General features: G+C 46.6%; 1 protein-coding gene across 5 annotated transcripts in view; it reads right to left on the bottom strand.

The window, feature by feature from the left end:
* Positions 1–24,534, bottom strand: part of CACNA1H (calcium voltage-gated channel subunit alpha1 H) — a 178,812-nt gene that overhangs the window by 50,435 nt on the left and 103,843 nt on the right. For 3 of the 5 annotated variants that reach the window (XM_073361778.2, XM_078854517.1, XM_078854519.1), the window contains exons 9-19: positions 21,007–21,097; positions 18,141–18,349; positions 14,120–14,554; positions 11,980–12,080; positions 11,350–11,473; positions 11,141–11,209; positions 10,788–10,972; positions 5,566–5,692; positions 5,123–5,248; positions 3,361–3,450; positions 1,736–1,949 (exon numbers count right to left, since the gene is read on the bottom strand). In XM_073361778.2, coding sequence (XP_073217879.1) covers positions 1,736–1,949; positions 3,361–3,450; positions 5,123–5,248; positions 5,566–5,692; positions 10,788–10,972; positions 11,141–11,209; positions 11,350–11,473; positions 11,980–12,080; positions 14,120–14,554; positions 18,141–18,349; positions 21,007–21,097 — 1,771 coding nt within the window. The remainder of the gene's footprint in view (positions 1–1,735; positions 1,950–3,360; positions 3,451–5,122; positions 5,249–5,565; positions 5,693–10,787; positions 10,973–11,140; positions 11,210–11,349; positions 11,474–11,979; positions 12,081–14,119; positions 14,555–18,140; positions 18,350–21,006; positions 21,098–24,534) is intronic. The other 2 variants (XM_078854518.1, XM_073361774.2) reach the window with 1 other exon arrangement.

The raw sequence follows: 24,534 nt of genomic DNA, 5'->3' as shown, positions 1-24,534 counted from the left end.
TGGATTGCTTTTGAACTTTTTCAGATCTCAGAAGAGGCGCAGTTGGCATTTGGGGCTGTAATAAAGGTTTGAGCTGGGCTGGATTTTATTTTAGCCACGCCACTTGACCCATGACTAGCTACAAATCCAAAGCATGCAGCCCTGGCTTTGGTTTCAGGTCAATCTGCCATTGATTAAGGCCCAGCACGAGTTCACTGTGGAGCTATTTCGCGCGGAAGCCTCCTGTGACAAATTACTAGAGAGACAATGGGGAAAGTGGAAATTATTGCTGGAGATGTAGGCAGACCGCCTTCTGGATCAAGTGCAGATCAGATTCAGGGATAGAAGGAGGAAACTATTTGGGGTTGAGGTTTCAATTAGCATAGCTGCCTGCTTGCCATGTCATTACAGCAGAGGCATGACTTTTTGATTTAACAGCAGCTCTCCCTGCTGAAAATGGATGCCTATTGCTCTGTGTTTTAGGAGATTGCTAGCAGTTTGTCATTAAGAGGCACTCAGCCATTGCAGGAGGTTATGTGAGGCAGCAGAATGATAAGGGTACAATCCACGTGACAAAGTGCTAGTGAGCCTGGTGGAGTTGAAAGCACCTTGCCTCTTAGATCCGTCTGTGCTCCACTAAGAAATTGCAGCTTGGAGCCTATCCCTCCACTCACGTCTGACAAATTTCAACCAGCTCAAAACGAGTCTTCTTGAGTCTGCCAGTGTGGCTGGGAATCGTGTGTGACAGGTTCTTGGGGACATTTCTAGTGCTTCCTGCAGCTGGGACTACCCAAACAACTCCCTGCTATTTCCTACTCGCAGCTGGAACCGGGCAGGGACAGTGAAAGTGAAAAATTATGACAGGAAAAATGAGCTGAAACTTTTGGGATCTTTCAAGAAGATTCAGTTCTAGAAATGGGCAAAGACTCAGGCAGGTTCTGATGTTCTCTGGTCTGGTTTGGCCATCCCTAAAAGAAATCCATGGTCAGAACTTGTCAAAGCTATGTAGGTCCCTAATGACTCTCCAGTGGCCACTGTTTCCATCCAACATGGTTAGAAGGCCTGTCCACACCTACATCATTGCTCTGTGCTAAAGGTCTCTTGCAATAGGTGGCTAGGCAAGCATCCTGTCTAATGGACTTCATTCAAGAAGACTTGTCTCAGCTTCCCTGCACTGGGGCTCCGTTCCTCTCCCCATGCCTGTTTTGCTCATGCCCTCATGCAGCATGTGCGTGGCATGCGGGGCCATGCACTGAGATCCTAAAAAGCATTGCAACTATTTGATCTAAGGAAAAAAAAAATCAAACCACCACCATCGTAATTTAAAAATGCAGGCGACACTTTAAGCCCCAGGGCACTGGGATGCCTTTGTGAGTTGTCTTCGCACACGTGGCAAACATCGCTCATGTTTACTCAGTAAATCCCTCTCTCGCCCAATGGCCTTCTTCACGCTTCCTGAAGATAATGTAAGAATCATGTCTTGAGGGGCTCACTAATAATTCAGATAGGACTCTGCTTTCCAGGCTTGCCGGCCTTTACTCTGCCTACCATCTACATAAACGGGCAACATTTGTCGAGCTCATAGAGGACACTTCTAGGGAATGTGTAGCCCTGAGACTTAAGGCGTCGCCAAAGTAGTAAATAAACAACGTGGCCTTTTTAGTCCCATGTCAACCAAACCAAAGGAAAATGAAAGTCTTGCTTTGGAAGCAGGCAGGGCTCAGAAAGATTTTGGTTTGTAACGCAGTCTACCGACCAGACATGTATAGCTCCTTACTCCTGCGCTTTTTCTCCAGGCGCCTCAGCCGCTTCTCCTCCCGCCGACGGGCCTCTTCTGCCTCCTGGTGCTGCCGACACTTGTGGAAATTCTCCACCACCACCCCCACGAACATGTTGAGCACGAAAAAGCTGACGATGAGCAGGAAGGAGATGAAGTAGAGAAGCATCCACGGGTTGTGGTTCTGGACGGGCTGAGAGATGGGAGGCAGGAGAGGGCAAGAGAGAAGAGGAGAAAAGTGTGGGTCATTGTAAAACAGACATATCAAGTGTCCAGCAGCAGTGGGAAGCCAGTGGTGGATTCCCATGGGTAGGAGAATAGGGCTTGGAGAACCCATGGGCTGTTTCTCCGCAAGTTTTCCTTTCACCCATTTTCTCCCCTGTTGAAATTTTACCTTCTTTTGTGAAAACCATAATTTGGCTGGAAAAAAAAATTCCTCGCAAGATCACAATTTTTGGCATGGAAATAGTTTTAATTGAAGAGAGGCTCAAATTTATGATTTGCATGGGGGCATTAATGCTTAGCTGATGTTTGTCCATTGTTCTGAGATCCTTGGGCACTGCAGATGCTAAGTACAAAGGGTAATCACTGTTACAACATGGTACCATTCACCAAAGGATCTCGAGAGAATTTTGCTAATGCTTTAAGCCTCCCAACACCCAAATTTGGTAGCACCTCTTTTTAACATCCCCAATTATTTTCTATTTCATGTAAATACATTCACGTTCACCATGCATTCCTTAAAGCAACAGTGAAATGGTACATGTTTTCAGAGCCCCTTGGAGCTGGTGTTTTGGTCCCAAGGTATCCGTCCTTAGGACATGATTTGTAGCTTTCACCTCCTGGTGTTTTCTTCAGCAGGTCAGTGATGCCGAGGGAGGAAGAGGGCTAACTCAGAGCTGCCTGTGGGCAGGGGGTTCTATCTTCTGCATATTCATGTGTGAAAAACATGCCCATTTTGACGGGCTCCATGTCACTGGCAAAAGTTGCACTGCATGGGCTGCTGCAACCATTTCTGAGTAAGAGCAAGATTCTGATCAGCCCCTGCAGAGGTACACAAAGAGCATCCTTCCCCACCTTGCTGCATAGGGGCTGCCCAGAGCCCCACTGGAGGACGTAGACCCTGCTCCCTCTTAGTGGCTCCATGGACACTCAGGGCCTGAAAGAGGGTACGGAAGGTTGCGGTGATGGTGGGGCCAGGCACCCAACCTGTCCAGGCATAGAGTGGGGAGTGTGCTGTAGCTTTTTAAAGGGATGGGTAGCTGCCATGCTGGGGAGGTTGGGACCTCTAGGAAGAATTCCAGCTGAGATTCCCAGAATTCCTTCTGGAGACATCTGCTGAACTAGGGCCCCATTACACCCATCACACCCAGATGGCATCCAGGGGACAACTGAGCCCTGATTGAAGTGCTCGTCAGTGCTCAGCTGTGGTTCCCAGGCTGTTCAGGTCCATGCTGCTGCTTTGGAGCCCCCCTACTGGAATCGGCGCCAGAGCAGAGCGCCTGTGGGGGTTACTCAGTTCCATTAACAGCTGTGATCTGTGCACAGTGATCCAGACCACGAACACTAAACTTGTAAAACTTTTTGAGGTCTTTTGTTTCTACCTGCTGGTCAATGCCCACAGCATCCAGGCCATTATACATGATGTTCACCCAGCCGTCTTTGGATGAGAGTACAAACAAGGACATCAGAGCCTGCAAGGAAAAGCAATAATATAAAGATCAGCCCTGCTGCTATTCACCTCCCTTTGGTCTTTTTAAGGGAGGAAGGGGTGGACTCATTTGCTCTTTGAGTTTCTCAGACTAGCAGTGGAAAGGTAGGGCCACAGGAACCAAAGAGAAATGGCAGAATGACTTAGTCATGTCAGTTTCCTCTGCCTTAAGTACATAGGGGAGAAAAACAATCAACATTCGTAGAGGACATTGATTTGGGAAGACAATGAATTTCAAGCCTCAAAGAGGGCATACAAACCAAGAAGAGTCAAATGACCTGCTAAAACAATTCATAATTCATAACACAATGGAGATAATTTTTTCAAATGAAAATTTACTGTGATTTTAACCATTTAAGCTATTGGTTTGGTTTTTGCTGGTTTTGATGGAGCTTGGTTTTGGTTTTAATGGAGCTTGGACAACAAAAGCTGACTGGTTAGCTTCCTTTTTAGTTCCACCCAGATTAATTCACGTACTTATAACACAGGTTCTGCTCAGCTACATTGGCAGCATCGCCAAGACCAAATGCACAAAAATTTGGAGGGGGTAACTTTTTTCAAGTTTTTCTTTGCAAACACGAAGAAGGTTAGAAACTAATTATTCTAAAAAATGAAAGGTGAGATTCTCACACAATTAACTGACTCTAGGTGCTGGGGCTTTAAGGGAAAAAAACAGGACCACAGGATATCAGACTGGAAGGGACCCCTGAGTCACGGAGCACAGTCCCCTCCAATTACAGGCAACCCTGTAATATAATCCCATTCATAATTTTGTCAAGTGCCCTCTTGAAGCGAGTGAGGTTGTTTGTCCCCACTGTTCCCATTGGATGGCAGTTCCAGAACAAGACTCACGATAAAATCACAAGAGTTGGCAATGCTGCGTGCGTGAACATGTGAGGTCATGCTATTGATTGTGACAATCAGCAGCATAGCTCAGAGCATGTCACAGCCATCATCTGGCTCAACACAGTGGGGACTGAACCAGGGACCTCCAGAGAGCTAAAGCATCAACTGCTAATGCTTGAATTAAAGAGCCTACAGGTGGAACAGCCTCACATCCTCTGTGGATCCCACCAGGGCCTACATAACACAAACTGGCCTGTGGGTTAGGTGTAGTTTTGCTCAGTGCTGTTATTTATTTTGTACATGCCACTGAAACACATAAAAATCTGATTAAATTTAAAAACAACAACAAGAACAAGGTATTATTTCACACTGGGGGCCAGATTGCAATCCCCTTATTCCTGCTGAACAGTACCTTACACAGAATCTCAGGGTTGGAAGGGACCTCAGGAGATCATCTAGTCCAACCCCCTGCTCAAAGCAGGACCAATCCCCATTTTTTGCCCCAGATCAACTTAACAGCCCCCTCAAGGATTGAACTCACAACCCTGGGTTTAGCAGGCCAACGCTCAAACCACTGAGCTATCCCTCCCCCCAAATGAGGAGTGGTGACCTGAAGTAACGGCACTACTCAGTGCGAGTAATGGGACCAGACTCTCAGCTCCTGGGTTTTGTTAAATCTTTAAATAAACGAAACCTAAACGGGGGACCTGACGATGAGATGGCTGGAAGTTCAGTGCTGGAGCAGGACACATTCGGAAGAGCCCATCAGACAATGACACAGAAACCTCTCGGAACAAGAACTACTTTACCTGCCCTAAATTGTCGAAGTTGTACTTCCGCCGGACCCATCTGTAGTGCACGCTAGTGCAGTCGGCTTTAGTGGAGATGTTTTTGGTGTCTGGTCCTTCGCAGTAGTAGAACTTGCCCTTAAAAAGCTGAAATTGAAGAGGAGGGGGGGAAAAGTATCTTGGGAAGCCTGGCGTGGGCACTTTGTTCTGTTCCAAGGACAGATCATTGCTTGCCTTGGTTGGAATTTGGGATTCCTTCCCTTGTCCCTGCAGCTGAGGTACCCCTCTTCAGGCACAAAGCCTGAAGCCCCTCTGTTGGGTTAAGAGGATTTCGCATCCCTGGAGGGATCGGAGTGGCTTGCCTCACCCAGCAGGGGAAAGCCTATTCTGAATGACCTCTCTGTCTTGTTGGGATAAGAAGGGACTTTCTGAATGAGTGCTTGGTTACAGAGGGAGAGTCTTACCTGAACCCCTAAGATCCCGAAGATAATGAAGAAAGCACAGCAGATAAGCACAATATTTCCAATAGGCCTCAGGGATGATATCAAGGTCTCCACCACCAGTTTTAGACCTGGGGCTCTGCTGATGACTCTGGGGAAAAAAACAGCAGAAAAAAGCTTGGCACTCATCCTAGACTCATACAACCACAGAATTAGAAGGGACCACCAGGGCCATCTAGTCTAACCCCCATTTATCCCATCTTTATTCTTCCTCCTGCTCCTTGGGGGCAGTCAGGCTGATATAACCCTTCTTTACCCCCCATATGTATTGGTATGGTACCCTACCATATAGGATGTTACGCTATACTATTCTATAGCTCCTTTCATCAATTGATTTCAAAGCGCTGTACAGGTGTTAATTAATTAAGCCTCACCACACCCCTGTGAAACAGATAAGTGTTCACGGACCTGCCCTTCTCTCAGAGCTAGTATTTAAGGTTCTTTGCACACTCAGGCAGATGTCTCTGCATCGGCTGCATTTGGCTCACACTTTGAAAGTTCTCTTTGCACTTGTGAGAGCTGGAAACATCGGGCCTGGTGTTCATTTACACTACGGCCACCTCTCACCATTCTTGTCCCGTTAAGGGGCCTTAAAAAGCGTGCAAGTGTACTTTAAAGGGCCTTAGTGTAGATGAGAATCAGGCCTTTATTTTTAAATAACAACTTAGAATACAGTTGTGCGGCAATTAAAAAAATAACGAGGCTGCAGAACAACATTATGCATGGTGCCCTGGGTATAGAGTCAGTTGCATGCTCCAATTTACCCTCTCATAACAGACAGAGAGGGGGTGAAGTTGAAATTGAAAACCAAAAAGGAAGTACTTAGTTTACACAACACGTAATTAAACCTGTGGGACTGTCTACCACAAGATTTCACTGAAATCAAATGTGTAGCAAGGCCTCAGCTGATTAGACATTTATATAGACAATGAGAACATTCACAGTTACATTAGATAGGATAAAAATGTATAAGGGATATAAACTCTCCTGCTGCAGGGCACAAGCCAGTCTCGCTAGCTGATGAAGATTAGGAAGGAGTATCTCCTATTGGCAGGTTGTTTCATAGAATCATAGAAGATTAGGGTTGGAAGAGACCTCAGGAGGTCACCTAGTCCTATCTCCTGCTCAAAGCAGGACTAACGCCAACTAAATTATACCAGCCAGGGCTGTGTCAAGCCGGGCCTTAAAAACCTCTAAGGATGGAGATTCCACCACCTTCGTAGGTAACCCATTCCAGTGCTTCACCACCCTCCTAGCAAAATAGTGTTTCCTAATATCCAACCTAGACCTCCCCCACTGCAACTTTAGACCATTGCTCCTTGTTCTGCCGTCTGCCACCACTGAGACCAGCCAAGCTCCTTCCTCTTTGGAACCCCCCTTCATGTAGTTGAAGGCTGCTATCAAATCTCCCCCCCCACTCTTCTCTTCTGCAGACTAAACAAGCCCAGTTCCCTCAGCCTCTCCTCGTAAATCATGTGCCCTAGCCCCCTAATCATTTTCGTTGCCCTCCGCTGGACTCTCTCACAGTTGTCCACTAAAGGGTTTCTAGCACCTTCCTCTGAAATACTGGCCACCATCAGAGACAGGGTACTGAACCACTGGTCTGATCTGGAATGGCAGATGTTGTGTTCAGTGGCCTTATACCAAGCCTGAACTTTGCCCCCAAATACCAAGCATGTAAAATCTTTCTAGCAGCGTATAGACAGTAACTCACAGCAGTGCTGGAAAGCAAGCCTTAGCCTCCATTTATAGATGGAGAAACTCCAGCACAGGGTGGTTAAGTGAGGCCACTGAGAGAGGCCGTTTGTGGTGGACTTCTGAAGAGCACTGCAGCTGTGTCTCGTGCTCTTGGGCTCAGGCCTTTAGAACACACCTACTTTGTAAGTTACTCAGATGCCCCATCTTTGGAAGTGCTCAGGAAGGCTAATGAACCAAGGCTCAATCCTGCTGAGCACCCTGGCCCCATTCCAGCCACGCACTTAAGCACATGTTCAACTTTCTGTCAGTGGGACCATTCAAGCACTTAGTTAAGCACAGGCTTAAGTGCTTTGCTGCCTTGAGCCGATGGTGCTCAGCACCTTTTGAAAGATTGAACCACAAGATGCCATTTATAAAGGGGAGGAGTATTTTATCATACAAGGGGGGTTGTTTCCTACCTAAACGGTCCGGGAACTGACTCAGAGACAAAAGAGATTTGTGGTCCACAGGTCCGTAACAAAATTAATGAGCAGCACTGATTGCCTTCTATTTGCAGAGGAGCCCAGTAGTGGATCCAGAGGCATGGTTTATAGCAGCACAGAAAGTTTGGATGTTTTTCTTTTCTATGTGAGTGACTAGAGAAAGGATCTCCTGGGTGGGTCTGAGAAATGCGTTTGTGCCCAAACAGCACCACAAACCCCAGGGAGTTTTTCCAGGAGGCTGCATGTTTCAGTTGAAAAATGTCAAAGCTTTTTAAGAGGGTGGTGCAGGATCCTTGTTGGTAGCTTCATTTTGCATGGCTAAGTTAACACTTTAATGCCCAGGTGGCTGATAATCTAGGCAAGTAGAGATGTGTGAGGAAGGGATAGAGGATAAAAGGTAGATGTTGTAAGCCTGGGGCTACCCAGTCAATAGGTAACATCAGACGGTTTATACTTCCTCTAAGTGAGAAGTGTTTAAGTAACTTCTTGTTCTCTCAAACTAGTAATGAATAATGTGACAGAGAAACTGAATAGTCTCTGGAATAACAGTGCACAAGACTTATGTAAGTAACACCAGAGTCAATCATGGGCTCTTTGTGAATACAGCAGGTTGAATTATTCTCTGGAACTAATTCTTCCCAATTCTGTCCCTTATATTTGTTCATACATCATTTGTGCCCTCATTTCCATTACTCTTCATAGGTTCCAAGGCCAGAAGGGACCATTGTGGTCATCCAGTCTGAGCTCCTGCATGACACAGACCGTAGAACTTCCCACAAATCATTCCTGTTTAAAATGGCTGATGATGGAGAATCCACCTCAACCATTGTGAAATACGGTACTGCCTAAAAAGGCCAAGCCAAGATAGTGCCCCATTGTGCTAGATGCTGTAAATACACAAAGAGATGGTTCCTACTCTGAAGAGATTGCAATCTAAGAGGGCAGCAGTAAAGACAAATTCAGAAAACAGATTGGGGTACCGAAGCAACAAATTAGATGAAAACATTAATGCAAGCACTTTGCCATCTAGGAAATAACTAGCGAATACACAAAAGCCATTGCTTATGTAGGAACCGGCCAGATTGATTCTTGCTTACTAGTGTGATGGGAAGAGGCAAATGGCTCTTTTTCCTAAGGACCGCACGTTTCTGGAGCCACCTATCTTGTTTCCAAAGAAATTTCTTGGGAAAGAGAATGTTTTTTTGTCGGGCATGATGCAAAATGGGAACGGGCAAAGTGAGCTGATGAGAATTCCCCAAGTATTTATACTCTCCCTGTCCCTTTATTACTGTGCTATCAAACAAAATACAAATTCCCTTTATTCCTCTTTCAAATATTGAAAACATGACCTTTCCTCTTCCTAGCCAACAGCTACATTGTGTCCAGGTGGCATTAGATATACACACACAGGAGAAGGACTACAGAAACTGGAGCTTATCAAATTATTGCCAGCACCTGTTTAATTGCCATTTCACTCTCAGCCAATGCGACCTTCTCCCTTGGGAATGGCTGTAAGGTTGTGCAGTGTAACATGTCACTTTGATTAGGGAGCCAGCCTGATATGTAAAATTATGATTAAAATGCAGCGTGAGGAAGGCATTCATCATACACACTGTGCGAGTCCGATAACACTTCCTGCCCCAAACCAGATCAGCTCTTCTAGATAGTGGTGAAGACAAAGTACCAGTCACTTTGGTCTTCCTTACAGGTGCTGAGAGTATGCACACAACAGATGGACCGAAACCCATTTGGTGTTCACGTTCAGTCACGTCTGATAATAAGCAACTGAAAGCTCAGATATTTCTCCATCACTGCTGAGGGCTTGTCTACACTGGCTTATTTTAAATTGGTTTAAAAAACAAATTAGTTAAATTACTGTGCAGACCCACTCATATTGGTTTCAGACTGGTTATACTGGGTTAACTTAGGTCTGTAAATTGATCAATGCAAGATAAACAGATCAAAGCCAAGCTCACAGCAATACAAGAGTCCACACAGGAAGTTGTACCAGTTTAACTAAAGTGGCTTAAATTATACCGTTAGCTAAATTGGTTCAACCCCGTGTGTACACCAGGCTGGAGACTGCAAAGCTGGCCTGGAAATCTTCATGAAAACGCAACCTTGCCCTTTTCATAACTTCTTCGACTCTGATGTTGAAACAGAGAAGGGTCCTGTCTTGGTGTTAATCCAGAAATGTGACCGACATTTTACAACTTGGAAGAACCTTCTACTAGAGCAATTACTTGTTTTTCCATCCCAGAACAGATTCACAACCATCAGTGTTGCCAACTTCCGTTAACACTCACCTGTGGTGAGAATTATTTTTTATGGCCCAGTAAAGAACCATTAGTTTTCCTATCATTATCAGCTTTGTTCTGTCAGAGCATTTCCATCATGAATTTGCAAGGGTGCCATACAGTGAGATGCGCGATCACGACGATTCCCGTTGACACTCTGCATGCAATGCACTGAAACAATTCAGTATTTTTAGTGTGTCCCAGTGGGACTCAGGAGGCAAGGCCTATTGTTTGTGGGTAAGTCACTTCATCAACCCATGCCTCATTTTCCCCACCTGTAAAGGAGGAACAATGTTCACCACCTTTGTGAAGTGCTTTGAGGTCTATGGATGAAACTTGCTATATGAGTGCTAGCTTCAAGAGGATATTTTACTTCAGAAGAGTTTCAGTAGCTTAAGGAATCAAGTCTTTCCCTTCAAACTCCATGATTCATCAAAACAAAACGAAGGGCTCACCTGCATGGCAAGTTACTATGCGGCAAGTCCAGGTGTGAATCTACTGCACACCAGCTAGCTGCACAGTAACGTCCCAGGTGGACACTGCAACAAGTCCTGGAATAGGGCTCAGCTGACTATGCTTTCAAGTATCAGTAGCCAAGCTGTATGCTGGGACTTCCACTGTAGATTCACACCACGGCTTGACGCCTAATAGCTTGCCATGAAGACAAGCCCAAACCCCCACACATCCATTTTGCCCAGTGTGAAAGTACCGGAGAGGCCTCAAGGTCCGCAGCAATCTTAAGACTCGAAGGATACCCAAAATCTTAGCCCCGCCTGCTGACGCCATGGAGACGATAATATCAATGATGGATACAAAGACCAGGACCCCATCCAGGACATTCCAGCTGCTTTGGAGATAGGTATTTTCCCCAGAGAAGAAGCCAAGGGCCACCACCTAGAACCAGTAGGAGAAAGATATTTAAGTTGTGGCCTCATGCCTTTTGCTTTTTTGCTGTACATGACAGACACTGACGTGCAGTGAAATACAGCTCATCTTAGCTCTCAGACCACAGAGGCCAGCCCTCATTGTGGGTTGGCAGGTTTAGTGGAGACACATAATTACCTTCACCATCATCTCAACAACAAAGATTGCAGTGAAGATGTAATTGGAGACACTCAGAAATATCCTCTCCTGTAAAATAGAAATCAACAGCAGGAGGCAAGTCATTTAAACAGCAGAAACCCAGCATCCTCCATCCCACAGGTTCCTTCCCCGATGTGGCTGGGGAAAAGTTATTGTGGGTGCAGGAAAAGGGATGGGAGGATGCTCACCATGCTGTGGGGGTCAATATCGGGCCTCTCCAGTGCAATGGTGATGCAGTTGAGAAAGATGAAGACCAGAACCACATGGTCAAACATCTTGTGGGCTATAACCTTCTGGCACATCGCTCGAATCCTGGGGGAAAAGGGGCAGAAAGGAAGAGGTCATGGCCAGAAGCCAGTCTGGGTCAGCAAGCTTGGAACTCACCCCTCTGACTGGCATTTCCTTTCCTGAGAGACTCCTTTAAAACCTTCAATGGTAACTATCTCAGGGTGCTGAGATAGGACCTGTGCACAGTTTGCTGCACTAATTATCAATGAAATAAACAAGAAACAATAATAATAATAATTAATTATTATTAATAAGTCACCTCAACTTCCTGCCAAGGTGTCGACGGCCCTGTCCAGTGATTCTGCCTATCACAGAAACATTACTCAGACAAGAGGCTGACTTCGGATGTCCTTACTCAGATCTTCCCCACAGAAGAGTTTTGCCTACTGAAGGGCTGACTAAAACTGGAGTCTGGAACAGCCCCTCCTGTGGTAAAAGGCAATGGAATTCCATTCCTGCCCAATGGAATGAGCTTCTCCCAAGCCCCAGTTTTCAGCTGCCAGCCCACTCGGTGAACTGGGGTTTCTTACCGATTCTGAGGAGAAAACAAGTAGAGGGACCAGTCTTCATGATTCTTGCACCACTCCGGTTTGTAGGGCTCCAGGGCTTTACGAATCCTGTAGCAGTAACTCTGGAGAGAACAAAGAAATTGCTCCTTTCTTTAGTTTTCCTGGCTCATTAGCCCACGGGGTCCCTCTGCCCTTCTCAAGCGACCCTCTGAATTCTTTGCTCTATAGGTGGTTTCTGGAAAAGGCGGTGTTAGAATTTGGCTGTGAAAATGAAGACCTATCTGTGTCCTTATATGGCCCCCATCATCACAGTAAAGTGATGTGCCAGAGGTCCATATGGAGCCTGTGGCTACACCAGGAATTGTGCTCAGATTTCCCCCTGTCCCAGTCCAATGCCCTATCCAGAACACCATCTTTCCTACCCTCCCATCAGGCTCACAGGGAAGTGAAGAAGAGCCACACAACATGGGATGTACTGTATAAGTGCAGCCAAAGGTAGAATGGAAGCCTTGTTACAGGGCAATCTGATGCTCAGACCAGCGGCTGGGATTTGGACTGATGCAGGATGGTAAAGATCTAACTCTCCTTCTCCCCCGAGGAAAGGAAGCTTCCATGAACCCTACATACATGGCCAAACCTTGAAGTCCTTACTCCCTCAAAACTCCCCCCAAAGTGAGCGGGAGCCGGGGGCGGGGGGTTGCTCGCTGCACTTGAAACCAATCCAGTCATATTTTGTGTCTTTATTTTCCCACCAGACATAAGGATTGAGGGACTTCCAAGCTTCAAGGCATTGCACTAAGTGCTTATTAATTAATTAATTTAATTGCCTGGGGTCTATGAATTTTTTGAGCATCGGTGTAAACTCCCCTATTCAGAGGTATTGAAAATCCTGTTTTTGTTTTTTGCAATACCAAAATGTTGTGCCTAAGTGACCTAACCGCGTCACTGTAATTACATCGACACCGGTTTATGTGCTGACCCTCCATGTTGGCTGACATGAGGCTAGTTTTTCTCTTTCGGAGATGAGGCTGACTGCAGTGTTGTGACTCCAATCTGAAAACTCAACCCGGGTGTCAGCAGTGACTGGAATCCTTTGAGCTTTAGCCTCCCTTCACAGAAGCTCTGGAGCAAAGTCCCTGAAACAGGAATCAGGCCCTGGAGAGGTCACAGTGGAGGGTTAACAATGTCCAAGGCTCTCAGTTTGGTGCTGGAGAGCAACTGGGTTAATGCTGCTCTTGCAAAGGGCATTGCAAGCTGCTCTGGGTGACCCACCAAGCCAGGACATGCCACACGTCACTTCCTCTTTCCTTGGAAGGTGGAACTTTCTGGAAGTTGGAAGAACAGATACTGCAGGTCCAGAAGAGCTGACAGCCAAGATAGTGCTCGCGGTGCAGAGAACCCGGGAAAATGAGGGCTGTGCACGAGGGGACTGTACACTGAGATGTGTGACGCTTCCCTGGAGAGCCCAAACTCGCTGTAAGGTGGCCAAAGTTTGCGAGTGGTTCAGGGCAAACCCAGGGGGGCTCTGCACATGGGACTGAGCTGGGGAGGGGGAAAGCAGTGTTCCACAGGGAGCCAACAGCCTCACACTGCACTGAGCCTAGAGAAGGGTCTGTATGGCTGACTGAGCCCAGAGGAAAGGGGGTTTTTCCCCTCTATTTCAAGGTGAATGGGTAGATTGGGGCAAACCCAGAGGGAAAGGGCTCCACATTTCAGAACATGCCTGGGGAAGGGCCTAAAATTGACAGCAAGCCCAAGGGAGAGGCCCCAGGCTTTCAAGGGAGCCTAGGGGACCAGGTTCTGCATTTCTAGCAAGCCTGTGACAGAGTGTGCCTAGGGTGAAATTTGGTTGAGATCACAACAAATAATGTTTGGGAGGGCATCCTGGAGATGGGTGTCAACCACAGCCAGGGACTGTAGTTCACAAAGGTGGGTGCCCATCACCCGGACACTTCACCTTGCCTATAGATCAGACAGTAACAGAACCCCCCTATTCGCAAACAAAACTCTTTGGGAAGTGGATGCCAATTCACTAGGAACTGGACTCTTTCATCTACACCAGCCAGTAGGTGGCAACAACTCTGCCCGAGATTTGAACAAGCACCTTACAGGGGAAAGGCTCCCTTACCCCCAGAGCTGCCCGATCCCTAGGGCAACTTACGTCGTCCATGTCGTCATCATAGTCCAAGGGGTCGTCCTTGTGGCTGTCGATGCGCAGGAAGAACTCGCTGGGCACATGCACCATTTTGCCATTGCAGTCCTGGTACTCTGCGGGCAGCACGGCCAGGGGGTTGATGCTGAGGGAGTGGCGCATGGTGGGGAGCTGGAGAAGCTCAGGCAAGTCCAAGGAGCTTCTGTAATCCAGGGACTCTGCCCGGCGGTGCAGGGTGGCTCTGCTGACAGTGCTGGACTTGGCATCATCGGAGTCATCATCCGTGCTCCCTTTCCCCTCCCCAGAGAGCAAGGACTCTCTTTCCCCAGACTGGTTCTTCTTCTTGAGGCTTGGGGCCCTTCCGAGGCTGTTCCAGCTTGAGCGTCGGCTTCCCCAGTTGCTGTTGGGTCCCCAGTTCGCACATGGCGAGCTGCGGAGGCTGGACTGAGAGATGGGAAAAACATGTGAGATTTCACCCTCAACCAGAAGAGGGAAGGAAATAGCTCAGAGGGAAAGGAATTTAGCCCAGAAGTTATGGCACAAACTGCTAGGTGGCTCCAGGGACAAGACAGTCATTCAGTTAAGAAGAACAGACAGGGAACATTGCAGGTGTTGTTAAGGGCTAAGGCAGGTAAATTCATGCTGCTGGACAGGGGCCCCACACTGGGAACGCTGGTGTTCCAGTTGAGCGCTTTTCCGCAACTCTCTCATCTCCTTGACTCCCTCATACCTGGGTACCCAGGTGAACCCACATCGAAGGCGTCCCTTTAAAGTGCACCCTCAGCATGGCTAGAACCTCTCTCAGTGCAGGATTCTTGAATCCCATGTAAGTTTTAAGCACACAGGGTCCTGCCTGTGCGTGCCAGCCACATTACAAAGGCTCCAAGAAGGCTTTCATAGGACTTCCCCTTTTCCAGAATTACAATGCTCACAAAAGCTATTGATTCCCCCCCGCTCAATTACACTCAGTGCACTATGGCCTGGGGTCTGAGTCCACATACCTGAGTCAGTGCCGTACAGTAGCACACCACCTGTCTTAAAACATATTCCCCATGTAAACTTGGCACAACTAATGAAAACTCAAGGCTGGCTCCACATCTGCTCCAGATCCATGAATCTCACAGCAAGTGGAGGAGCCCAGCCAAGGAGGATTTTATGGAATCCTCTCTTGGGGTCACAGTGCCCTTTTATAGGCCCTTTTATACTGTGACACTGCTCCACACCAACTGGATGGCAGGGCTGGGGTCAGTCACTGGAGATACATTCTTGTGTGTCATGGTAAAAATCACACAACCGGTTCCTAAGGGCCTGCCTCTCATTAACACTAACTAAGATCCCTTTACACCACTCTGGCAGCAAAAATGTGTCCAGCCCTAAGACTCTGTTCCCACTGGGCAATATTTTTTTAAACACCTAAGTGATTTAGTTTCAGAGTAGCAGCCGTGTTAGTCTGTATTCGCAAAAAGAAAAGGAGGACTTGTGGCACCTTAGACACTAACAAATGTCTAAATCACATTGGCTTCCAGTGGGTCTTGGGCATCTAAGTGCTTTTGAAAATTTTACCCAGACAATAGTCTTATTTTTCCTTAAATATGTCCTCAAATGGATTCCTGTCCCACCCCTGCAAACAAATGTCTGGTGGTGATTATTTTGTAACTGCAATTTGCATTGCTGAATAGTTCCTGGTACGGAAGTGTTCAAGGTCAGAGCAGCAAAGCCTAGAAAGAAATCTCCTTTTCTCTTAACATTTTCCTTCCAGCACAGAAACAGAGCTGACTGCTTTAAGCATTCTCATTGGTTTTGATTAAGGTTCATCTCAGTGCTGTTCCATTGGGTGGCTGCTTGTGCCCTGATTCGAGCCATGAGCCAGCAATCCCATCTAAACCCAAGATAAACGATAGAGTCATCTTGTTTTTCTTTTCAGAAGCATTACCTTGGCTAGGCAGCTTACCAAAGGTGATAATGGTTCTACCTCAGTACGCTGCATGAAGTGCATTCATGCTCCACTGCTTTGATGTCAGCATGATATTGAAGCTACATAGTGAAAAACAGGGCAGATAAGCAGAGATGCAAACCCGTTTTTGTCCATTAACTCTGGTCCTTCTATTTTCAGTCCTTCCCCCCAGCACTGCCCTGCTGTGAGTGTAACAAAATCTACTGTCTGTTCAGTAATTCCAGCCATCTCTCTCCCCTCAGATGGTTATTCCCTAAGGATAATCCATGATTTCAGCTCTTGGTTTCTGTCTGTTCCCCTCAATAAGGGGCTGGGTATAATAAACAGGAGCAGAGCAGCCGCGCGAGGGGTGAACAAGCATTCAGATTCCTTCGCAGTCATTCCAAGATGGTTTATTCCGGCCTCCCGAGATCTAGCCAATCATTAAAACGCCACAAGGAATTAGGGCCCTGCAGAGCCACCGCCCATTAGTCCTGCCTGACAGGAGATGCTTGGCTCATCTCCAAGGCACCCGGGGGCTGTGCAGTTCCAGGAAGAACGTGTTTCTTACCACAGTGGTTTGCCTGTGCAAAAGCCAAATGAAACCTCTCGAAGACTGTGCCCAGGTGTAATGTCTGGGACTGCCTGCTTCCAGTCAGTTGAGCCAGCTCACCCCCTCTCCTGACACCTCCATCGTAACCAAGGGAAACCATTCAGGGGCACTGAGTCCCTGTCCCCCAACTGTGCAGCACCCAGTAACCTCTTCTTCCTTAAGCCTTCTGCGGATGAGGCAGCAAAGTCCTCAGACCCTAGTTTCTCCAGTGACTACAGAACCAGCAACTCATCTTGACTGCTCTAGGCATTCCCTGCCACATCAGCCCTCCTGATGACAGACCACACACTATCGAGCTCTGCACCTGTCAGTCCAGCCTGCAACTCTGGATTCCCCACTGCTTCTCCACAGCCTGAATCCACTGTTATGACCATCCTGCCCTATTTCATCATGCCCCCTGCTGCCTGATCTCACCTTCCCACCGATCACTTCATTTCCACCACCCAACCCAGGGTAGAAAAAATTATGGCTGAGTCGCAGTGCATCATGGGATAGGAAGTCACCAGGATGTATCACAGGAGATGTAGTCCAACCACAGAGCTGGGCCAATTGGGGAGAATGGGGACTGAGGGACCCAGAACTATAAATCCCATCAAACACCGTGACAGGTCAGGCCGTGCAGAGATTAATGTCTACCTGAAACAAAACATTATGACATTTCCAAATCCAAATTTTTCACATTCTGCAATAGGTTTAGATATTTTGACTTTTTGTCTGAATAGAAATGTGAGAATTTACCACAGTATGGCAATTCCAATTTGTGATCAGCTCCTTACACAACCTAGATATGTTACCAAACCCACCCACCCAAAATGTTAAAAGAGCATTAAAGGTTGCAAAGTCAAGTACTCAAAAATTAGTAAATGCCGAGATGAAGATTGCCAGTGTGCAACCTTAACTATGTCTCTTTGTGTATGCATTACGATACTGTCTTTAATTACATAATCACATAGTATTTTTCCCCACAGGACTCCTGCCTCATTCAGTGCGCAGGCTGGACCTGTTCTGTGGATGAATCAGGGCTACCAGGAGGTTGTTGTCCATGGGACAGCCTTTTCACAAGGATGGCAAAGGGCATATCCCTGACCCACCCCCTGCCAAATTTCAAGTCCTAGCTCCAAAGCATGGGGACACTAAAGCTGGTCAAAGAAAAGATCACCTGAGATTTTTTAACATGGGAAGAAATCATGTATTTTTCCCCAGCCTCACTCTAAGAAATTGCTAAACTATTTTGGCTGCAATTTCGCAGAACAATTCTGCCTGAGGCACACACACAGCATGGAAAAGATCAGCCCAAAGGGTTAGTTTTTTTTCAAAGTTATATGCAATTGAAAACAGGGTTTTATAATGGGAAATATTGGGCAACCTTAATCACAGGCAGCGCTACCAGCCCTGCCTATAAGATTATACATTTATCTCCCCCTCTGTGTTATTACATATAAAAGGCAGAGAATAGGGGGAAACTGCCAATACTGGTAACATACCAAGGACTTTTGATCATAGCTCAGGGGATCCACTGAAGCATTGCTCCCTCTCCTTGAGTCCACGAAGGTGTGCACCGAATCCATGTGCGGCGAGCACTTGGGTGTTGGCATGGGAGTAGCAGCAGTGCGCATGATGATGGGAGGGGGTACGCTCCCCCTGCCCTCCACGTGACCGTTTGGGGTGATGGCAAGGGAGTACATCTTCATCTCTGGAAAGAAGGCGAGCTGCAGTTAGGGTTCTGCTCAGGAGCTTAGCTGGGGACTGCAATCAGCACTTTTAAAACAGGCAACCCACATTTATCTCCTATTGACTTCACTGAACAGGAAGAGCAGATGGAAACTCCTTGGTGCCATCAATGCCGGGTGGGTCTTTCATAGGAGATAGAAGGCCAAGGTCAGGAGCATTCAGAAGGCCCAATCTTAATAATAACCCCTAGCTCTTCCCTAGATCTCAAACTGCTTTAAAAAGGGGTTGGTATCATTATCCCCACTTAACAGATGGAGGAAATTGAGGCATGGTGAGGCGAAGTGACTTGTCCAAGGTAACCTAGTTGGATAGCAGCAGAGACAGCAATCGGACCCAGGTGTCCTGAGTTCCAGTCCAGTGCTCTAGCCACTAGGTCATCAGCATTTGCTGAGTTAGAAACTCATCCCGGACTACACAAGGAGTTGTGGGTGCTCAGCAGCAATCAGGATTGGAGTTGCAGATTGTATGGCTATTATTTTCACCCTAAGAGAAACGGCTGTTAGTCCTCATGTGTTCACCAAATTGCAATCTGGATAAATTATTCTTCTCTTCCTGTGGTGCAGAGATTAAATGATTTGTAAAGTGCTTTGGATTCCTTTGGGGCGGAAGGCACTGTACAAACGTACACTGTGATCGTTAGTCATCCATTCCAGGGACAGGAAATGCGAAGGGTTCCTAAACATGCATACATCTATAGAAGCACAACAGAATAACCTAATGAACTACTTTTCCCTGATAATTGCTTCTAGTTAATAAAAAGAAAGGGAGCAGTTACACCACATTGTTTCAGCTCTAAGGCAAGGGAAAATGGACTTCTCCTTGAGACATAGGGGCTGTCACGGCCACACAGCATCAGCTCTTTTCAGAAAGCAACATAATATACTCGTTAAAAATTGCAGCAACAGTGTTCACGATGAAGATAAACAAGAATCTACAGAACAAAACTCCTTCTGCACTGCTGAGTGCAGTAATACTCTGTCATCAAAAGCCTAGATTCAAAGACAAGGTCTGGAGTCGAGAGCAAATCTTAATTTATGTTGGCTCAGTGGATTTCGGTTTAATGATTGCAGAATCTGCCGCCTGGGGGAGGGGAGAGGATGAGACCATCTGCCATATGTAGGAGAGAAGAATAATTTTACACTTGTACAGGTAGTTCAGGAAATGATTCCGCCTCCACTGTACGGAGAAAGCCAAGGGTTTTATTACCCCGGCTAATTCTCCTCTGATGCCGGCTTTTGTCATGCCGTGCCCTTGTATTTTTAGCATCAGTTTGCTTATTTGCTGATGCACAAAGCCTGTCCATAAACCACGGAAATCCATAGAAGCTTTGCCAATCACTTCAAGGGGTGGAAGCCCCAAATCTGCTAATCTGAACCACACAAGATCCTTCTGTCTATACACATTTTACAGGCCAATGGGTTTGTAATGGGATCATTAATGCCCGTATGTTGTTTGTACACATCTTGGCATTTAGGAGGTTTATGGAGACTGGAAATGGTCAAGCTATTCCTTGTCCATAGTTTATTCTGAGAGTTCAGCCCTGTTCTCTATTTGTGAACTTCCTGAGAATAAGTGGCAATTTCCTTCCTGCCCTGGAATGGGCCTGTTATTCGAAGTGGTTCTGCAAACAGCTTATACAAAGGAATTTCAGCCTATGGTTTGTTGGCCAACCGTCTGCAGTGAAGATGAATTTGATAACCCGATATTTGGAATTTTCCAGTTGAGCTGAATGACTGGGCAGTTAAATCACCTAGTATTGCTCCAGCTCCCTCAACTGGTGACCCCAACCATTAAAATACTCCTGTTTCTATCTGCAATTAATTCCATTTGGTCACCAGATGACTGTCATTTCACTGAGTCAAATGAATTTTGGCTACAGGCCCAAAAGACACTTTAAAATTTTAAGAAAACCCCACCCTGAAAATTAAAAGGGGATGAGATGTAATGTGACCAAATAGCCAATACAGTTTAATATCTGAGGCAAGGATATATTGAAAAGCAACACACGTTCTCTCTTCGTATTTGTTCAGACTGGAAAGTCTTTTTCATATTCGAAATACTTTTTGACTAGTTGAAAATGCAAAACTACTGCCCCGCAAGCATAGCAGCCAGGTGAGTCACCACATGAAATGTACTGCCCCGAGGGGAGATAAAAGCGATAGAGCTCCCAAACCGGTAGTTCCCAAACTTTTCACTAAGTTGTATTTTGTCTCTTTTGGGGATCCATTGCACCTGCTCCTTCCCCTCCCCAGCCCCTTAGTCCCAAGCCCAAGCCCCCTAGTTAGCTCCCCCCAGCCCACCCCCTTCTGTGCCCCAGCCAGCCCCTCTCTCCCCGCAGCTGGGCTGCAATCACTACCAGGCTTACTGTCTGCTCGCTGGCTCAGCAGCTTCCTTCGCACTGCACTTGCCACGGAGATCCCACCCCGCCATGCCTCTGCCTGGGGATGTCAGAGCACCAGAGAGGAGGGTAGTTGGGGAGAGGGAATGCCACCAGGCCTCCTGGTGGGTTGGGACCCACCATGTGGGAAACACTCACCTAAACCATTCTACAAGGCCTCTGGAAACAGAGTTATAGCATAGCTATGCACACCGCAGAAGGAAATTCAAGCTTATTCCTACCTGTTGCGCGGAGGTCTCTCAGCTTCTCAAAATCCTCATCGAAGTTGGCAGATGTCTTGTCCTCATCTGTGTCAGACCTGTTGGCGTCACCCTGCATGGAAGGGATGGGGGAATTTAATGTTTGATTAGTGTTTTGCTCTTGACCAAGAAAGAGACCTTTTTGAATAAAATTCCCTGGATCCATTTAAGTTACTAATGCCAGACCAATGGCTGCCCATCCCATCTTCACTTCATCCCATCAGAGGGGCCATGTCATCTCGTGGGTTGAGCATAGCCTGGGACATGCAAGAGTATGCTTCAGGTTCTAGCTCCAATACTGACTTGTTTGAGTGACCACTGGCAAATCTCTCAACCCTGCTGTACCTCACTTTCCCTAACTCGGTGTTTGCAGCTGTTGTATTTTTCATTGTAAAATGGGGACCATGATACTTACCTGTTGCGGGTATTAATCAAGTAAGGTTTGTAAAGTGTTTTGAAAGCTGGGGCAGGGACTCTCTCTTTGACTGTATTTGTACAGTGGTGCCTGATCTTAATTGGGGCCTTTGGGCACGGTCACACTATATGCGCTAAGCATTATGATGTGTATGGGAACGCCCTTATACAAGATATAGCTTCTGCCAATGCTGCTGCATTCACCTCAGTGTCTAACCTAACTGAACAATGGGTCCCACTGCAAAACGTGAAAGCGTTGTTACCAGAGACGGGACTAAGAAAAACTGGCATCACGGGGTTCCGTATCTATCCTCTCTCCATGATCCCAACTCACAAGCTGCTGGGTTTAGGTGTCAAAAGGATATTTTTCTAGCTACCAGTACTGAAAAACTCAACCCGGGATCTGAAAAATCAAGCCCTGCCCTGTCTTTCATCCTGCCTCGTTATAAAGGAATCTCCTTCCTTAGAAGTTTTTAAGGTCAGGCTTGACAAAGCCCTGGCTGGGATGATTTAATTGGGGATGGGTCCTGCTTCTGAGCAGGGGGTTGGACTAGATGACCTCCTGAGGTCCCTTCCAACCCTGATGTTCTATGATTCTATGATAAAGATTCTGCAATCAGAAGTCACTGGGCAGCATTGTAGGATGAGGTAGAATAGAACTGCACCTGCTCTTCCATAACTGCACCTGCTCTGCAGGGCTGAGATAGTACTGGGAGCTTATTTATGTCAGTAAAGTCAGCAGACGTGGCTTGAAGACAAAGAGAGAGGGTTGAAAGTGAAGATGGCCACAGCTGGAGACTTAAGACTTGGTGGCTTTATGACAACTGAGTAACCACCTCCCTCCAGGTTATTTCCACTCAGGCTGTGCAGTTAAAACACTCTCTCCTTCCAAAACATCTGCCTATATTTTTTTTAAAGATCCGTATTTAATGACAGCTAGTTTGTTGGCTGACTCATGCCTCAATATCTTCAGCAAACAAATACAGATCACAGCATTTCATGCTGGAGAGCAGGGGGTCTGTGCCTCGTGGGGACACCTCTGAGCAGCAGTCGGTGATTTTCATCTCTGTGCTGTCAGTCTTATCTCTGTGAATCACGCTGGGCTCCCCAGTGGTTTGGAAAATAGTCTTGTCTTTAACCTTCATGCCGTAACATCTTTCGTGCCTATGGTGCATCTCATTCAGGGGGCCTAGTTAACAATTCTGTCTAGTCATGTTGCTTCTTGTTAGAAGTCTCTATACTGGAATATTATACAAACACCACATGGAGAACCATGCGATCCTTGCAGGAAACAAATGAAAAATCATTTATTACCAAAACATGTAAGGTGGGATTTTCAGATGCTCTCAGGGCTGAAACTCAGCTGGTAGAAGGTCGTAGCTCCACGGAGCGCTCCACCAGATAGGGTGACCAGACAGCACGTGTGAAAAATCGGGATGGGGGTGGGGGTGGGAGAAGGTAATAGGCATCTATATAAGGCAAAGCCCCAAATATCAGGACTGTCCCTATGAAATTGGGACATCTGGTCACCCTAACCCCAGAGGACCCCGGGGACATGTGCCAAGTTACAGCGGCTGGTGAGTTGCACCTCAGCATTGGCCCAGCTCTGTGACCGTTGAAGTGGATGGAAGTTTCACCATTGAGTTCAGTGGGAGCAGTTAGGCTAATACTGAGTGCTTTGGTACATCCTCCCCAATACAGTCATGAACAGACCCCAGATTAGACACTTCGGGATCCACAGAAGTGATACAACACAAGTGGTGAACGGACACACACGCACACGCTACCCCATCATGGACCGTCTCTAGCAGGGAGGAATAATTCAGTCTTCACGGCGGATTCAGTCTCTAGCGTCTCCTTCTAGACTGCCAACAGGAGGGCCAATGGTGACAGTGAGTTTGGGATTTGGGAGAAGACCTTTAATTCTTTTGACACACAGGGCCCTGACCAGCAACCAGAAGATTATGTTGCTGAGAGGTTTGGCATGCCAAAGCCGAACCCTCAGCCTCACAATCCTCTTTGAAATGTCTTTACCGGATTTGAACACTGGTTCTTTGCTTTCATACATCCAGGTACGCTACCAAAAAGACTAAGCTAAATTCATTTAAAAGGCTGGAGTACAAATGCTTGTCTTGTAAAGTTCTCCTGAACAATTTCATTTTGTGTGTGGTCAGCAGGACAGAACTGCTCTGGCAAGCTGTCCAACTGATCCATCAAGGCTACAGAGAAGTTGTGCAAATTGGTCTTTATAAGGAGCACAGTTTCTTAATTGGTGCCTGTACAAACCCACCATGGTCTTAATAGACACACACTGCTCTCCCCAAGGTGGTGATGAATTTAATTTCTTTGGCAGTGTGTTGCTAAGTGGTGCAGCCAAAGAAATGATTATTTATTAAGAGAGGGGATTGAGTTTCTTTGTTCATCTTTTTTGTTTCACGGATGAAGAATTAACATACAGTAGCTGTTAGATCTGCATAATTCTGGAAGCTCTGGGTGGCGTCGTACAGCAGATTTGAGATAGTTTTCCAATCAGTCAATCTGGAACCTCCGCATGACTCAGCTACACAAGCATAAGTTTTGCCCTTTAGCTCATCATTCTGCAGTCATACATGCAAGTCAGGGATGCTCTATACTATGCCTGACCTTGTGGATTTCCATGTCTATTCTCTTCCTTTGATGTCCCTGTCAAATTTGCACCATTCATAAGTCAAGATCTGAAGATCAAGCCTCTGACAGCATCATCAGTAAAGGAGTCCCCCAATCAAAGTCAGCTGGCAATTTTGTCAATGACGCATAGGATAGAACAGAACCCAGCTTGCTCCTTTAGCTGTAGGGGAGGGCCAACAATAGCAACCCCCCCCCCCAATTCTATCAGTAAAGTCAGCCCACGTGACTTGGAGTGATCGGATGACTAAGAAAGGCCCATTTGTACATAACCACCTTTCTGATCATACTCACACGTAGTGTCAAAGAAGAAGAGCAAGGCAAAAGACTTCAGACAAGTTCCTCTGTAGTATATGACTTTGTGAGGATTGCTGTTTAAAAGATTTTTCATATTTTGGCATCAACAGCTAGTCAACAAATCAAAGAATAAAG

The sequence above is a fragment of the Lepidochelys kempii genome, chromosome 10, assembly GCF_965140285.1.
Source record: "Lepidochelys kempii isolate rLepKem1 chromosome 10, rLepKem1.hap1, whole genome shotgun sequence".
Taxonomy (NCBI): Eukaryota; Metazoa; Chordata; order Testudines; family Cheloniidae; genus Lepidochelys; species Lepidochelys kempii.
The sequence above is the reverse complement of the archived record's forward strand: the minus strand, read 5'-3'. Positions and strand labels throughout refer to the sequence as shown.